This window comes from Mugil cephalus, chromosome 22 (assembly GCF_022458985.1).
Source record: "Mugil cephalus isolate CIBA_MC_2020 chromosome 22, CIBA_Mcephalus_1.1, whole genome shotgun sequence".
NCBI lineage: Eukaryota > Metazoa > Chordata > Actinopteri > Mugiliformes > Mugilidae > Mugil > Mugil cephalus.
The window spans coordinates 2,295,777-2,313,645 of NC_061791.1; the positions used below are offsets into that span (position 1 = coordinate 2,295,777).

The 17,869-nt window shown below is 40.6% G+C and overlaps 1 protein-coding gene across 23 annotated transcripts in view; it reads right to left on the reverse strand.

The window, feature by feature from the left end:
• celf2 (cugbp, Elav-like family member 2) overlaps positions 1 to 17,869 on the reverse strand; it is a 210,693-nt gene that overhangs the window by 12,529 nt on the left and 180,295 nt on the right. For 4 of the 23 annotated variants that reach the window (XM_047575017.1, XM_047575012.1, XM_047575014.1 and 1 more), the window contains 4 exons: positions 16,688 to 16,933; positions 14,342 to 14,405; positions 8,788 to 8,922; positions 4,834 to 4,959 (listed from right to left, as the gene is read on the reverse strand). In XM_047575017.1, coding sequence (XP_047430973.1) covers positions 4,834 to 4,959; positions 8,788 to 8,922; positions 14,342 to 14,405; positions 16,688 to 16,933 — 571 coding nt within the window. The remainder of the gene's footprint in view (positions 1 to 4,833; positions 4,960 to 8,787; positions 8,923 to 14,341; positions 14,406 to 16,687; positions 16,934 to 17,869) is intronic. The other 19 variants (XM_047575020.1, XM_047575022.1, XM_047575027.1 and 16 more) reach the window with 7 other exon arrangements.

Below are 17,869 nucleotides of genomic sequence, written 5' to 3' on the forward strand. Positions count from 1 at the left end.
ACACACAGACGTCACACACACACACACACACACACACGTCACGACACACAAACACACACACACACACACACTAAAGGACACATCAACACAACGTTGACACACGTTAAACACGGGACACACACAGTTTAAACACAGTCAGGTATCGTATGAGTGTAGCTGATGACAGCCAGAGCTGCACAGGTATCTCAGAGTAAAAAGCGTCACATGCATGCACACAAACAGAAACACACACCCAGAGACGACAATGAGACGGAATGAGAAACACAAAAAAAAACAAAGATATTTGTGAATTCTTTGTGGTTACACGAGGACGCAGACTTTGTAAATTCAGATTTGGTCCATGAAGCCAAAATATAAAAGAATCTGCTAATTTCATTTGAAATTATTTTATTTAAATCCGTTTATTTCACAACATTTGAGCTAAATTTAGCTAACCTTATTCTGAGACTCTCTAGCTAACCTTACGCTAAGACACTTTAGCTAACCTTATACTGAAACACTTTAGCTAACTTTAGCTAAACTTACACTGAAACATTTTAGCTAATCTTATACTGAGACACTTTAGCTAAATGTTTTATTAACTGTATATTTAATGTAAATGGGACTGGAATTCTACCTCATTCTTATTTTATATTATTTTATTTTTTGTCTTGATCATGTATGTCTTTTTTCTTATTCGTGACTCTTTGACAAAATAATTTCCCTGTGGGGATCAATAAATGGCGTGACGCCATGACGCCGCTTTAAAAGTGAGGCCTAAGCATGTGGAGCTCCCTCTGGTGGCTGACTCCAGTATAGGTCACAAGCTATTTGTGGACGGGACAAACTAAAAAACTGAAACATATAATAATAATCTTTATTCAAGGGTGGTTTCTTCCATTTTACACTGTGTGGGCAATGGAAAGTTGGTGTCAACCATTTTTCTTACAGTCTATGCATGACTGCGTGCTGTGATGAAGGTATCTTTGTGGTATATATCATTTTCTGGCCACACATCCAAACAAACAGTGATTATTCGTGAGTGTGACATCTCTCTTTAGGGGTGAGGACAGGCCCGTGGGGGGGGTGGAGGGAGGCGGGGAGTTAGAAAGTGAAGGAACACAGCAGTAACACTCATTAGCGCCTTGTAACGGCTTAATATCACGACGGAGGGCAACTTGTCTGAGGGGGTCTGACACCGGCTCGGGCGTCCTGTCGCCTCGCCGTCAGACACAGTGAAATAAATTATCACCGCGGCGCTCCAGATTATAGGTCACTCATTTATTCAGGAATAATTGCACCGGTGACCTTTGCAATTCAATTAAGGCCTAGATGTGTTTAAATGAGGGCGGATGGTTGGTGGCGGCGGTGGTGGAAGGACGGAGAGGGGGCACTAAGAGGAGGGAAAGGTTTAGCGGGGGGCAAACTGGGATGCAAAACGAAGGCGACCAGTTCGGTTTGAAAAGCATGAACATGTGTGTGTGTGTCTGTGTGTGTGTGTGCGTCTGTGTCCTGTGTTAGACACGTATATGATTTACACGGCGGATACAGCTACTCCAAGCGAGGAGCGGTAAAGGTCAGAGGAGAATAATGTGGTGGAAGAGGCCGGTAGTACAGGATCTCTGCTGTCATAACAGCTCTGATTAAGATCCCAGCCCCGTCTCCCCAGAGGTCAAAGGCAGGACACACACACCACACGGATCGCTAGATGCCGACACACCACGCAGGCGGCAAACTCACACATGTGGTCAGAAGCATGTACGTCTGTTCTGGACTGGACCCAACTTTGAAAAAAATTTAAATGTCTTGTAATAAATTGTCATAATAAACAGTTTTATTTATTATTTTCTTTCCTTTTTAGACCCTAATATATCAACTTTTGTACTAATTTGCCCTATATATGTTTTTAACACAGTTTTGGGTGTGAAATGTTTCCTTTTGATTAAATTCCCAAATTTTGGCACAAAATTAGCAAATTTCACATAAAATTTTGTCATATTTTCTATCTTTACCATCAAACTGAAATGTTTTGTATGTATTTAATATTCCTTTGGTAAGAAATATTTACTCCAGCATGAAAATGGTCCTAAGTTTGCAGAAACACACACAAATATTTACTTTTGTACAAAATTCTCTAATTTCGGCCCAAAATAAGCAAATTTCACATGACATTTTGTCATATTTTGCATCTTTACCGTCAAACTGACATGTTTTTTTTTCTTTTTTGTATGTATTTAATATTCCTTTGGTAAGAAATATTTACTCCAGCACGAAAATGGTCATAAGTTGGAACAAACACAGACAAATGTTTACCTTTGTATAAAATCCCTAATTTTGACCAAAAATAAGAAAATTTCACATAAAATTTTGTCGTATTTTGTATCTTTACCATCAAACTGACATGTTGCTTTTATGTTTTGTATGTATTTAATATTCCTTTGATAAGAAATATTTACTCCAGCACGAAAATGGTCATAAGTTGGCACAAACACACACAAATATTTACTTTTGTATAAAATTCTATAATTTCGGCCCAAAATAAGCAAATTTCACATGACATTTTGTCATATTTTGCATCTTTACCTTCAAACTGACATGTTTTTTTGTATGTATTTAATATTCTCTTAATAAGCAAGCTTTACTCCAGCATGAAAATGGTCATAAGTTGGCACAAACACAGACAAATGTTTACTTTTGTATAAAAATGCCTAATTTTGGAAAAAAATTAGAAAATTTCACATAAAATTTTGTCATATTTTGTATCTTTACCATCAAACTGACATGTTGTTTTCATGTTTTGTATGTATTTAATATTCCTTTGGTAAGAAATATTTATTCCAGCATGAAAATGGTCATAAGTTGGCACAAACACAGTGTTTGGTGCTTCTTATGCACAAAAATATCCGAATGTTTTATTTTTAGATGTAAAACTTTGTCCCATTTTGTATTTTTGCCATCAAATTGACAGGATCTGTATGTATTGACCAACAAATCTTACATACTTGTATTCACATAAATGAGTAAATGTATTTTTGGTTGTAAAAATCCACACATAAGTCATATTTCGTATTTATGGCATCAAATTTCCGTGTTTTGTTTTCAATGGGAAACGTGTACGCAATAGGAAGTAAGATTTGGCATTTTACCACTTGTGGAACCAATCTGCTGTCAAAAAAAAGACAGAAAACACAAAAATAACACGATGCGAAAACCGTGACGAACACGGTGACGAGCAGCACGCCAACTCTGCACTCTTACCCCAGCAAGCGTTCACCTGGGACACAACCAGGAAGCGGATGGAGGGATGGATGAGGGTGAAATGGATGGATAGATGGATGAGTGAGTGAAATATCCCCAAGTGAGTGAGTGAGTGAATGAACGAGGAAGCCACTGTCGATTCTTTTTCAAGTCAAACAGAGGCGCAGAGAGACGACAGCCGGAAGCAAACTTGACTCTAGTTTGATGAGTGGCTGACTTTAAGGATCAGATTTTAGTTTCCTGATCGATGTCGGTAAATCCTGAGGAGGAGCTGCTGACATTAGAGTTGGACAAGTGGATGGATTTTTTGACATGTTTAACCTTCATTCGAGGATATTAAATATAGATTTTTTCTATATATATATATATATACTTTTTAACTTTATAGCAAATCCTGCACCCAATTTGTCAACTTCAGGCGAGACACTACAGGTGAATGGGGTAAAATTTTTAACTAACAGATATCATCATGAAACTTCTCCAGTTGATTACTTACATAAATACATTATCTTTTTGTATTGCAAGTTTTAAATCAATTTATATTTAAATATGCAAATGTGGAGTTATCTCCTTAAATATGCATTAATTTGCATACATTTCCAGAACAGAAATCTGAATAATGGCTAAAGTGAGGTTCAAAATTCTTGTGTTATTTTTGTTAACATATTAGATTTCCAGGTATTTGCAGAGGGGATTTTTGGATATCTCTTTTTATCGCTCCATAAATCACAAAATACTGTCAACAAGTCCAAAAGAATACATTTTTGACATGTTTTTAGGAGTAAAATGTTCCATAAATCAGGCTCTGAGCGATATATGAAAAATCCCCTCTGCGAATACCTGCAGAATGTGGTTACGAATAAATCTGGAAAGTTTGGTTTGTGTAAGTGGAGATTTCTGGCTCAGAGTAGAAAAACTAATTTTAAAGTTTCACATTGTAAGATCATGTAGATTTTTATTGGAAACCACTATGAACCAAAACCAAATCTACTCAAATTCTTCAAAACATGTCATATAATCTGACGTCCCCTCTCCTCTCCTTCATCTGTCTTTTATTTGACTTTTCTTGCTAATTTGAGCTGCAGTTCTCTGCTTTTTTTAAATGTCCAGTAGAATATCAGGTCACGTGACGCCTTCGAACGAATCACGTTGTCAGAAATCGACACCGAACAATGAGAGTTTAGCTTCGGACCGACCTTTTTTTACTTTCACGATTGGTTGCAAATACAAAGGATAGTTCCTCATTTATCAGATAGAGACGAGGCTACAGCAGAACGATGACTTTTAGAGAATTTAGGATAACGTGTACTGAAATAAACACCTAAATGTGCATTTTTACTGCTTTTTTTTTTTAAATAGTTTGACAGGAGACATGTTAATGAAGCTAAATAGCAAAAAATCTCAAAACTGATCAGTGGGTGTCTCGCCTTAAAGGTGCTAAACTGGTGAGTTTTAATGTAAAAAAAAAAAAAAAAAAAAAGCCAGGACACAGAGTCAAACCCTGATGCTCGTCCCTCTGCAGCCGCTGGGTGTGGGCGGGTGGGTGGGTGGTCATGGGTGGGGGCGGAGGTGGCTGATGGCTGGGTGAATACTCACTGTTGACGCTACCTGCTAGTGCATTAATGTTGTTCAGGCCCACGGTGGCGCCTGCCAGGCCCTGCAGGGTGCCCAGAGAGGTCAGAGAGTTCATGGCGCCGGCGTTGGAGCTGGCCGTGGTGCCCGCTGTATAAAGGGGGTGAGGGGGGGAGGGGGGTAGAAATAAAGAAAAGGAGGGAGAGAAGCAGACGTGTTACATGTTTTCAGCATCGTGTCGAGGTTCAGACAGATCGACCGGAGGTGCTACGTGTTGATATTTAGCATCGGTTAAGAATCGAGGACGTCGCTGAACTCTGCTTCCCTCCAAAACCTCCAGCTTATTCTAAGGAGGCTTTTTGTTTGTCTTTATTACAGACAATACGGTAATGACGGGGAGTCAGAAAGACATGGACGTCTCTAATTCTACTCGATTAGTTTTGCTCAGACATGGTGGACGCCTCATTAGCAATTATCTCCAAATCTGGAACATCATAAAAATAACCTTATTTATTTATTTTGTTTTGTTTGGTTTTATTCCTGTAATTTATCTGACAAGTGGTCGTGACTCAGACGCTTCGTCTACATGGACGCTAGTAGAACCAGAAGTATCAGAAACGTGGAGGCAGAAAAACAACCAGTCACTTGACTAGAAACTGGCCCGACCAGAGTCCATTAACATTAGCTAACGAAATGTCTTCTCAAAAAACAAAAAAAAGTTGCTTTTTTTCAATGCTTTTTGAATATTTTAAGGATTTTTGGATGGTTTAAGTATCTAAAATAAGAGTTTATTTGATCTTCAGTGTAAAAGGAAAAAAAAATGTTTATTAAATGTAACAATTCTCCTAATTTACTGGTTCGTCTTTGCACTAAAACAAATGGAAACTTGTCATTATTCAAAGGTTATTATGCTGTTTATGTGACTGGTTCAGCCCCGTCTGCATTAATTTGTCATATGCATCATTTTTTTATTGTGGTTTTGGCACAAAATAAGCAAATAAAATTGGTGCTATCTTTACCATCAAACTGACGTATGTGTTTAATATTCCTTTGGCAAGACGGAGGCACAATGTTTGGTGCTTCTTGTATATTTTGGCCAATAAACCTTATGTACTTGTATTATAATAGTAAAACTAAAATGACTTTGACACTGTTGGTCTAAACGGAGCAGGACTTTGGAACAATATCCATATGTTTTAGATTTTTTTCACTATCGTCCATGTAAACACAGCAAGAGAATCCAACCACAAAACACAAATAGAAAAACACAAAATACACATGAATAAACTGCTGCTTTCTGTGGAAAAGACCTTGGTCTGGTTGCAGCTGCATGTTCTCACAAATCAGACTGAGCTGAACTCTGTCCGAGGGTCTGGTTAAGATAAATGTCAGGAGGGTCATTGAAGCTGCTCATGTATTTATCCTCCGTCCTGACGGGAAACAGCAGCAGAGTTCAAGGGAAACCTCAGGCACGACGATGCTTCAAAATATCACAAGTAGCACCTTTAATTCGCCTTTAATAAAGACGCAGCTCGGACTAAAACACTCGTAATAACCCCCGTGTGCAGAAAAGAAATCCCGTGTAAATGTGAAGCAGTTTGCTCTGATCACGTTCGAGGTTTACGCTGTAAAATAAAATAAAAATAAATAAAAAGCAAAGAGAAAAGCAGACACGTGCACAGAAAGGCGAGAGGAGGCGTTGAATGGGCCACAGATAATCGTAAACGGCGACGTTTGCAGTCGTGACATTTTCTGGTTCTCGTTTAGCAGGAGATTGTTTTTTTTTTGTTTTAAATCAAAACACACAGTGGTGGACACGGACTCACACACACATATACACCTGAAAACACACACACACACACACACACTGATGTGAGATGTGCTGTGTGGGAGGTGGGGATGGCGGGAGATGTGGTGCACAAAGCTTGCAAAAAATAAAGAAAGAAATAATAATAATAATAAAAAAAATATATCTTTAACCCTCGATCTTCTCTAAACGATGCCAACGAAGCAGCTCTGCCGCTGAGTGTGTCGGAGAAATGGTGCGGTAAAGAAGTTCAGATCGGCACATGGTGCACAACAACAACAACAACAAATACAACAACAACAACAACAGCAGCAGCAGCAACAACAGAAACCTGTCTCCATGCAGAACGGTCTAATTTTATCAGGCTGCCGTGACGTTTTTTTTTTTCAGTTTCATTGACACATGCGGCTCATTCACACCGAGCAGCTCAACCACCTGAGAGAGAACCATTCAAGGTTGGCCTGACATTCAGAGTCAGAGAGAGACGGAGGGAGGGATGGAGGGAGGGAGGGAGGGAGACAGGAAGTGGGATGGAGCAGAGTTTTTTTTTTTTTTCCATATTCATGCTCTGATGGAGTTTTCTCTGAAATCCACGGCCGCTGGAGCGTTGCCGTGCCGACATGAAAGGGGGAGAATGATGGGGAAGAAACAGGGAGGACGTTAGAACAGAAAGACGAGGGGGAGGACGAAGGAGGAGGAGGAGGAGGAGAATCTGAAGGTGGCGTCATTTAACCTCACCCAGGTTCTTTTTTTTTTTTCTTTAACCTGACGAATACAACAGTGAACACACACACACACATCACGTCCCTCCGCCGGGCACAACAACAACAACTCTGTCTAAATTTTTTTTTTTTTTTCTACTTTGTGTCTCTGGAGCTGGACAGACAAAGAAATAAGAAGAAGGACGACAATGCACAGATCTGAACCGGACACGGAGACATTTAGGACAGGGGTGTCAAACTCATCTTAGGTCAGGAAGTCATTTAATTTAATCTCAGATATTTACATTATATTTTATATTACCACATATCTCCACATATTGCATTATATAAATATTCTAGTATATTGTAAATTATAGTATCTATCTATATCTATATCTATATCTATATATATATGTATATATATATAAGTATATATATTTGTATATTTTCTATGCAATTATTTTTTTTTTAAATTTTATTCATTTGCAACACACCAATAAAATTTAAAAAATCTATGAGGCAGATTGTGCAGCTGAGATCAGAAAACCTCCTCACTCCAATACAACATTAATAGAAAAATAATATTCCACATCATATGATAATAGTAGCAATAATAATAATTATAATAGTAATAATAGTAGTAGTAATAATAATAATAATAATAATAATAATAATAATAATGATAATACTAATAATAATAATAATAATAATAATAATTATAATAATAATAATAATAATAATAATAATAATAGTAGTAGTAGTAGTAGTAGTAATAATAATAATAATAACAATAATAATAATAATAATAATTATTATAATAATAAATACCCAGCCTGTACATAGTTTCCAGCATAAAATCAATATCTAGAAAAGAATATACATTTTTTAAACCAAACGTGTTTTTTTAAATATACTTTTGTATTTTTTTTAAATATTGTAAATATATTTTTATTACCCCTTTGCTGGATATAACTCCTCCTGTCCCTGTGTTTGTGTGGGGGGGGGCCCAGATAGGACCCGGTTTTGGTCCGCGGCCGTTACGTTTGACACCCCTGGCTTAGGCACAAACATGCACACGCGCACACGTGACAGGATGGTTGTCGGGCCACGTGGTGTGAGGTGGTGAGGCGTTCAAAGACAGGGGGGGTGGGGGGTGTAGGTAGGCGGCGCATCGACATGGACACAGTGTGAAGATGATGGAGCTATGAGGACGGTGGAGACACACACCATGGGAATGAGCCGCAGAGAAGACCTGGACAACGGAGATGGCCGGTCGGATGGTTTCGGTGATGGTGCCGGATCATGGAGGGATGAGGTGGAGGTGGAGGTGGAGGTGGAGGTGGACGGGAGGGGGGGCTGGGTGCGACAACACTGGCAATGGTTAACGATGGAGAGCGCAGGCAGGCAGGCCCCCCTCCCCGGGCGTCGGACAAACCTCCCAAACCTGAGTGGCTTCTTTATCGGCATTACCTGGACTGGCCAACGCTCCCAGGGAGGCGGCGTTGGAGGACAGGGGGTTTGCGGTGGAGGGGCTGGCTGAGTTTTGGGCCGCCGCCGCTGCCGCCGCTAAAGTGGCCAGGTTCTGCAACTGCAGAGCACTCATACCTGGAGAGAGGAGGAGCCAGAGAGGTGGTGTCAAACCTGGGGAGCGAGGCTGAGGCCGAGGCCGTGGCCGTGGCGTGGCGTGGACCGGAAGGGGCGAGGGGGGGGCGCAGTGCGTCAGAGCTGAACTCCCCAACAATCAATATAAAACCTGGAAATAATCCTCTGCAAAAAAATCTGTCGGCGAACACCACAGCGTCTGATTTCCTCTAATAAGTCCCGAGTGTGTGTGTGTGCGAACGAGTAAAAGCAGCTGTTTGGGTTCGGTTCTCCGAGGCAGAAATGATCTCAGTGATTTCTGTTTAAACAGCACTCGAGTAAAGCTCCGAGGAGAAGGCTCTAACAACTTATAAAGGCTTCCCAGACAGTTATGAGATTTAAAATTCAAACTCGGCTCCCTCATTGCTGCACTAACATGCGCTCGTATGAGTGAAAGTGTTAAAATAAAATGTACAAGTTCCTGCACGGCCCTCGCTCTCGTTTTTTCCTTTCTCGTTTTCTTGTCCTCCTTCCCTCGATTCCCTTTCCTCTTATTTACTCCACTGAAAGAGCTACATGTCTACATCAGTGGGTCAAAATTGGAGCCTGATGCAGTTTTGAGCTACAAGGAACTTTTTAACATCCGACTGGGGACGAGTGATGTTGGCGGCCATTAGCATTAGCAATAGGGCTAGCATTGGCAATCAAAGACAGTTAGCAAAATATATATTTGTGTTTTCTTTTAGAAATAACATCAATGTGAACTGCTGATAAAACTTAAAAACAACTGTTTTGAAGTCCCATAAAGCTGAGCTGAGAAGTTGCAGTGTTTAGGTTTGGTTTTCTGAAAGTCTCAGAGATTTAGCTAAACTTTTAGCTTATACTTGAGTAAAGCTCAGAGGAGAAGGCTATAAATGCCTTCCAGAGGGTTATGCATTTTTAAATTTGACTGCAGCTCCTTCTTTGCTAAGCTAACATGCTTGGATGACTAAATGTGAATAAAGAGCTACATGTCTACATTAGTGGGTCAAGATTGGAGCAGATTGGTGCCGTTCATTTTGAGATCGGAGCGACTTTTTTAACGTCCGACTGGGGACGAGTGACGTTGGCGGCCATTAGCATTAGCTTTTCCTGTAGAAATAATATGGATTTGAATGCATCAGCCTCTAGTTGCGATGCCAAATGACTTAAACTTTAAACCAAATATTTTCAGACTTGTGAAAGTCCTGGCTGTTGCATTACTCAGGTTTGGTTCTTTGATGCAGAAATAATGTCAGTGATTTGGCTAAATAGAAAATTTGGAGCTACGAGCAAATTGAGTGATGTTGGTGAGAAATAGTAAAAGCGACAGGGCTAGCATTTGGCAGTCAATGATGGCAATCCTCGTCAAAAAAAAAAACTGATGATATTTGTGTTTTCTTTTAGAAATAATATAAATTTGAAGGTAGATTAAGACTTTGTGTTGACTGCTATTTTGGCTGCAGCTCCTTCTTTGCTAAGCTAACATGCTTGGATGACTAAAAGTAAATAAAGAGTTCCATATCTACATTTGTGGGTCAAGGCTGGAGCGTGGCACCGTTGACTTTCACACAGTTTGGATCAACCAGCGACTTTTTAACAAGTGATGTTGATAGCCATTAGCATTAGCAATAAGTCCTCGGATATTTGTCTTTTTCTTTAGTCCTGGCTGCTGCATTGCTTTAGTTTGGATTTTTAAAGCAGAAATAATCTCAGTGATTTAGCTGAACAGACAGTTTAGAGCTACAACTTTTAAATGTCTAGCGTTGGCGACCATTAGCATTAGCGATAGGGCTAGCATGTTTCAATTAAACAGGATTTTCCTTGTAGAAAACATCCAATATTTGTTTTTTTCATTTAGAAAATAAAAACACTTTACACCTGGATCCATCACCAGGCTCCAGTCATGATGTCAAATGCCTCAAACTTTAAACCAAATATTTTTAACGTCCCCTGAAACTGAAACTTATTAATTAACGGCCGCATGGCGTCATCGAAACTGACGATGAAGCCCGAAGGCCATAAAACACCAGCCTTTCCTCTTCCTCCCCCCGAGTGTTGCTTGTGTGTTTGTTGTGCAGGCGTCGGTGCGAATCCCTCGCGAACCAAGAACACAATCTCCGCCGTGGAGACGCCTCCTCTGACTCATGAAGTTGGTTGTTAAAAAACAAAGAAACAAAAAATAATAAATAAAATAAAAATAAAAACAGTGCAGTCGATGCGGAGGTGTATGTGTCGTATATACAGTTCTGGGTGTATATACAGTACCATGGGAGTACACACTCACACTCACACACATAGAAAAGAGACACACAACAAACAAGACACCATGGGGCGAGGGGGGGAGGGTGGGAGGGGGTCCATCTTGTTTGGTAAATGGTTTGAGGTTCCAGGCGACCGACCCGTGAGAGGGTTATTATGTTACCGAGCTGATTTCAGTTTCCATGTTCTTAGTCCACATCAGAGGACCAATCAGAGCTCTTTATTCCGAGCACAGACGTCATGTGTTTACGCAGAAAAACATCTTTATTCTCAGTTTCTTAAACCTTTTTTCATTTCTCTTCCACTTTAGTCTTTTTCTTTCCTCCTCTCCAGTTCTTAGTTTACTCCTTCTTGTTCCTTTTTCCCATTGTGTTTCTTCTTTCCTTGTGTTCCTCTTCCTTTGTCCATTTTATTCCAAATGTCTTCTTTCGTCTTTCTTTTACTTAACTTCTTCCCTTTCTTCTTTTATTTCTCCTTCTCATTCCTTTCTTTTTTTCATTTCATCTCTGAACAGTCTGTTCTTTCTTTGTTTCTTTATTTCCATTCCTCCTTTTTCCCCTTTTCGTTTTTTAATAATCTCATTTCCTTACTTCCTGTTTTCTACACTTTTCCCATCCTCAGTTCTTCCATTTCGTTCCTTTTCATTTGCACCATTTTGTCCATTTGCTCCTCTTTCCTCTTCCGTTCCGTTCAATCTTCCCATTTTGTTGAAGTCTTCCTCTTTATTCCACTTCCTCTCCTCTAATTTTTCTCAAACCGTTTCTATTTCTTTTCTCTTTCCGGAGCCGACGACGAAAAACATCACCACCACCGCCGCCGCCGCCTCAAAGCAGCCGATTCTTCCCTACATTTGTCAGAGGCTATCTCCCTCGTCGAACGCACATTTTCCAGACAGTTGCGAGGAGTAAAGGAGCAGGCGGGAGATAAAAATAACTGGGTTAGAGAGGAATAAAGGAGAGAAGAGTCCAACAGAGAGGAAGCAAAGAGAGACAAATACAGTCTATTTTTTTTCATTATTTCTTTTTTTTTTCCTTCTTCCCCCGTCACTTTCAGAGTTGGAGTATCCGGCCTGTGCAGATGGTGCATCAGTGTGCGAGCTCGTGTGAGTTGGTGAGGGGGGGCGGCCATGTGCCAGGGCCGGCGTTGGCCGCGACGTCTAATCGAGACGCTCATTGGTGTAATTGAAGCCTCTCAGCTCGGCGGCTCCTCGCGCTAAAGACCGGGACCAGATGTCATTCAGCTGTCTCACATCTCCTGCCAATCACCAACCAGCCACCCCCCCCCCCCCCCCCCAACCCTCCCTCCTCTCACCACCACCACCACCACCACCACCACCACCCCTCCCAGATGGAGCACCAACAGATCTCCAGATTCAGACGGCGCCTTTCTCGCTTCCAAGTCCCCGCGGCCTGTTTCTGTTTTTTTCGGCAAAGATTTAAAAACAGAGAAGTTGACAAATCTCTTTGTCCTGTTTCCGACAAATTAAAAGCTGAGAAACGCTACTAAGAAAGTGTGAAGGTGAGATGTAGAAACTGTGAAGAGTATCTGCTGCAAAAAAAAAAAAAAAGAGGCTTAAAAATAAAGAGGAGAGTTTAATGCAAAAAAAAAAGAGAGAGAGAGAAGACGCCTTAAAGAAGAGAGTCTTAAAGAACCTACATTCAAAGCCTCCAGAAGGAAGAAGGATATTTCTTAAAGACAGAGATTTTTATCTTGTTCAACATTTAATGGGAGAGCTTCTCGCTCAGGGCTCAGATTAACGCAGAACTGGGTTAATACAATATGCATTTTTTATTATTGCGGCGAGCGTCGACTTAAGAGAGAGTTACTGTCCCATTCCGCTTCACTTCCTGTTTCCTCGCGTCCTCCTTATCTGCTCCATTTAGTTTGAAAACTTGCAAAGATTTTTTTTTGGCTTTGAACTTGAAGTAACGGACGCGTGGCCATAGATGGCGCCAGCCCCCCCGGAGCGTTTTAACCGCTTCTTTCTTTCGTTTTTCATCCAAAGCCTCTGCTACCAGAGCTGTATATTAGAGCGAGTCTGTCCAACTCAAATCATGGCGCCATGTTTGCTACATCAGAGGTTAGATTCTGCAGTGTAACACTATGGGACGGATGTTGAAATAAATGTCTTATTTCCACCATTAACGGGCCTATAAATGTTATTACCAATATGTAAAAGATCCTCACTTAAATATCCCAGCGTCTACTTCCTTTAAATATCTTAAATGAGCTGTAAAATGCTTTGTAGCCCGATCACCTCATCAGTCATGGAGCTGTGTTTACCTTCTCCTCAGTCTCCGTGTTCATCCATCACCGTTAAAAGGTGGAAAATACTCAGAAATAGTGAAAATTAAACTAGTATTAGCATTATAGCATTAGCACGCTAGCCATAATAACTTAGTAGTAACTGAGGTAAAGTTACGTGTCAGTTAAATGTGTTTATCTACATGGACATAAATTACATGAACACATGGGTTTCACAGTATATATGACGCTAGCTGCTATTTTTCTAAGCCTTTAGTCTAGATAACTAGCTAGCATAAGGCTAGCATTAGGCTAGGCTAACTTCATTAATTTGTAAAGTGGTGTTTTTGAGATCAAGGTTCACATTAATGACGGTACAACTTTATTTTTCCTACATTAAATCTTAACAAACGTCAAAAAGACGTTGACATTTACCTCATCACATAATAGAAATCAGCTGATATCCAGTTCTTCCTTTTAATCTTCTGCTCCATAACTTTCTCTGTTTTTGTTCACCCATGTATTTTCCTGCTGGAGCCGTAGGCTGAGCACTGTGGCATATTTTAACTTTTAATCCAACTGTATTCTCTGTTATTGCCACTTCTCTATGGGTGAATATTGGTTTGATGTATCTAACATGGCGCCCATGAAACATGTGACCAGCTCAGAACCAATCAGCACAGAGGGACAGCTCTAATATACGGCTCTTTGTCTGGCCTCATTAAAAAGATCAAAACGAACCTCAGCAGCCGTTAATGAATCTTCAGGGCAAACGGCCTCTTTTTATTTCCTCCAGGTTCTTCTTTAGTCGCGTCTTTAAAGTCCAAAACAACACAATGGCGCAAAACAAATGTTTTCAAGCGCCTCGGCGATGGGGCGAGTTCGGAGGGGGGTGTTGTCGACGGGTTTTTTGACTCACCGGCCATCTGCTGGATCCCACTGAAGGCTCCGAGGTTACCAGAGGAGGTCGCCTGCTGAAGCAACTGAGGAGGAAAAAGAGAAGAGGAGGAGGAGGAGGAGGAGGAGAAGGGAAAGAAGAGGAGAAACAAAGTGAGGCGGGTGGATGCTGGAAGCTGGATACATGTCTGCACTTCTACGCCGAGAAGCTAAACTGGTAATGAGCAGTTTGGCCGTGTGTGTGGTTTCTTTTTTTTTTTTTTTTTTTTTTTTTTTGCATCAGTGCTCGATGAGTAAATGAGCTGCTAATACAGTCTGATCTCTCCTCTCTCGGAAAGCGCTGGCAGTTTGTATTCCGCCACGATTCTCCCAGACAAGTTGAGCATGAAAGCTCCAATCTAGCTGACTAATTAGACACCCAAAACAAAAGTGGAATACTGATGCTGTCAAAAACTCATCCCTCAAAGACCCGAATTAACGGCAAATTAACATCTTGTTCGCGCCATTGTGTGATGTTTGTTTTTCCTCCAGAATGGAGCCTAATCTTTGCGAAAGAGGATTGAGAGGAGAAGAAATCTGGGAGCCCGATTCACCATTTTTTTTTTTTTATCTTAATTTATTTTTTCCTCTGCCTCAAACGAAAAAAAAAAAAAAAATCAATTTCCAGTAGAGGAGGGATTGTTTGCTGAAAACGACAGGTGCGAATTCCACCTACGATCAGACAAATTTGAAAAAGGCCCAGATTTCGGGGAGAGGTTTGGGTGGTTAATTTGGAAAAACCGGAGAGCAATGAGTCGAAGGGTTTGGCAACAAAACTTTATGAGGCAGGAGTCTGGGAACACAAAAGAGACTCGGTAACTTCCCAATCAAACAAATCAACCGTTGAGAGCCCTGAGCCGAGCTCCTCCCGCCTCTTAAACTGGGGATCGGTGGAGCTCCGAGCCGTCCTCTGACGATTTTTTATTTTTTTTTTTGTTTAATTCCACGGAAAGCCTTAGGAATATATCGCAATTATAAAAATAAATGTCCGGAGAGGACGGCGCGTCTTAAGAGATTAAGAATTACAGAACCCCTTTAAACCCCCGGGTCTCATCACACTGATTGGAAACTCCTCCAGAACAGATGGAACTTGGATTTGGCTTTGAAATGGAAACTCCTGCAGGCGTACTCACTTTTAGCACCTCGCAGATATGTAATATTGGCTCGTTTTTTAACGCAACACAAACGCGTCGTATTCGCGTTGTCTTCGTTTGTTTGATTGGGTTCGGCCTCTGTCTTCCGTCTGCAGGAATTTTACTGCAGCGGTGCATAAAAAAAAAGCTGGAAATATCTTTCAACTCGTAAGTTTGCTGCTGCATGTTTTAGAGGGTATGAACGTGACGTCACCGTTAGCTGAAGTCTCCATGGTTACGGCCACCGAGTGACAAAAAGCGACAGTTGAACGTGGAGATTAGCAGCATTAGCTTGAATCATAGGCGTTAATAGCATCTAAATTGTAAAATTAATTTTAAAAAAAAAGGGTGAAGAGCTGTTGTGTGATTGACTGAACCAACAGATTTAAAAAGCAGATAAATTTTACAGATATCTGCCAAAAGAAAAGTAAATGGATCAACTGGAATCCAGACACAGAAACCTGGTGTTGTGGTTGACATTTAGTGTCAGGTAATATTAATTTATACTGTAATTTTTGATTAAGGCAAACCTTAAGTTACGTTTGTGGATGTTAATAATATATTTGTCGTCATCCTTTCAACGCTACAGTATTGTATGATTAACGTTACTTCTCAGTGAAGCTCTTAGCGTTAGCATCTTTTATTTAGCCACATTTATCATAACTGAAATGAACTGAAACTAACAGTAACTGAGGCTAATCCACTTTTCCAAATTCACACTAGTTCATATGGATCATTGTTGAGTCCGAATGTTCTTAATTTGGTCTGATAATCCACATTTTTTCCTGGTCTCTCTGTATTCTCTGCTACGTTTAGCCATGTTTTTGTCACTCAGAGTGGGCGTGGCCTCAGGCGGCATTGACGTCAATGCAAACCCTCTACAGAGTGAACACATTGCAGAAAGGTTGGAGAAAGAAAACACAAATTTCCAAGTCGCTTTGCTTCTTTTTGAAACTTTCTGTCGCCCCATTTTCGTACAAACACAGAGAATCATTACTTTGCAATCACACAGACTTTCTAAAATTTGGAGTTTAATATTGCATTAACCTCCTAAATTTCATTATTATTCTTGTAATGAAGTCAGAGGGCCGACGGAGGAGAGGGAGGAACAAGAGAGACGACAGATTTACGGCGTTGTTTTGTTTTTTGTTTTTTTTGTTGTTTTTTTGAGCTGGGTGTTTCGTGGGGCAACTGACTGCTGCGGCGTTGGCCATGGGGCTGCAGTAAAGGGTGGAGGTGGTGGAGGTGGTGGTGGTGGGCGACGCGGCGGCTCCCCTTACAGCCAGATACTGTGGAGTGAGGCCCCCCAGGCCCGTCAGGCTCCCCCAGGTGGTCGCACTGTTGAGCTGCTGCATCTGCTGAGCCAGCTGCTGCTGCAGACGCCGCTGCTCCTTGTCCTTCTGAGTGTCGGCGAACTTCACCACAATGGGGGACGAGCAGCCCTGCAGGGGGGGGAGGGAGGGGGAGGGAGGGGAGGGGAGGAAGAGGAGGGGGAGGCGGAGAGATGAAAAGGAGAGACAAGAGAAAAATTAGCAAAGACAAAACAGGACGAGGGAGAAAAGAGGATAAAGAGAGGAAATAAGAGGAGGGAGGGAGGGGAGGAGAAAGCAGAATAAAAGTATAAAAAAGGAAAAAGAAAATAGAAAAAGAAGATGATAAAAGAAAGAAGAGGAAATAGGAGAAAAGGGAAGGAAGAAAGGAAGGGTTAATAGAGAAGACAGGGGAGAGAGGAAGAAGGAAAAAACAGAGACAATAAGTAAAAGGAAAGATAAAATGTTTAAATAAGAAAAGGATGAAAGGAAGAAGGCGAAAGAGAAGAAGAAAAGGGATGGAATAGAAATAGATAGAAGGAATAAGACAAGGGAGAAAGAGAAGAGGTGAAGAAAATAAAAGATAAGAAAGAAGAAGAGAATTTAGAAAAAATGTAACAAAGCAGAGAAAATGTAAAAAGAAGATGAGAGACGATAAAAGAAAGAAGAGGAAATAACAGAAAAGAAAAGGAAAGAAGAACGGATAGATGAATAGAGGGGACAGAAAAGGGAGGAAAATTAGATACGGGGACAAATAGTAAAGGAAAATAAAATAAAAAAGAAGACGGGGAAGATAAAAGAAAGAAGAGGAAATAAGAGGAAAAAAAACAAGACAAAAAATAAAAGATAAAATGTTTAAATAAGAAAAGAAAGAAAGGAGGCAGAGGATGGTGAAAAGGGAAAAGGAAAGCAAAATGAAGAACAGAAAGAGAGAAGAGATGAGAGGAGGGAAGAGGTGAAGAAAAGAAAGAAAGAAAGAAAGAAAGAAAGAAAGAAAGAAAGAAAGAAAGAATAAAACAAGGTACAGAAAGTAAAAAAAAAAGAAAACAAAAGAAAGCCATCGGTGAG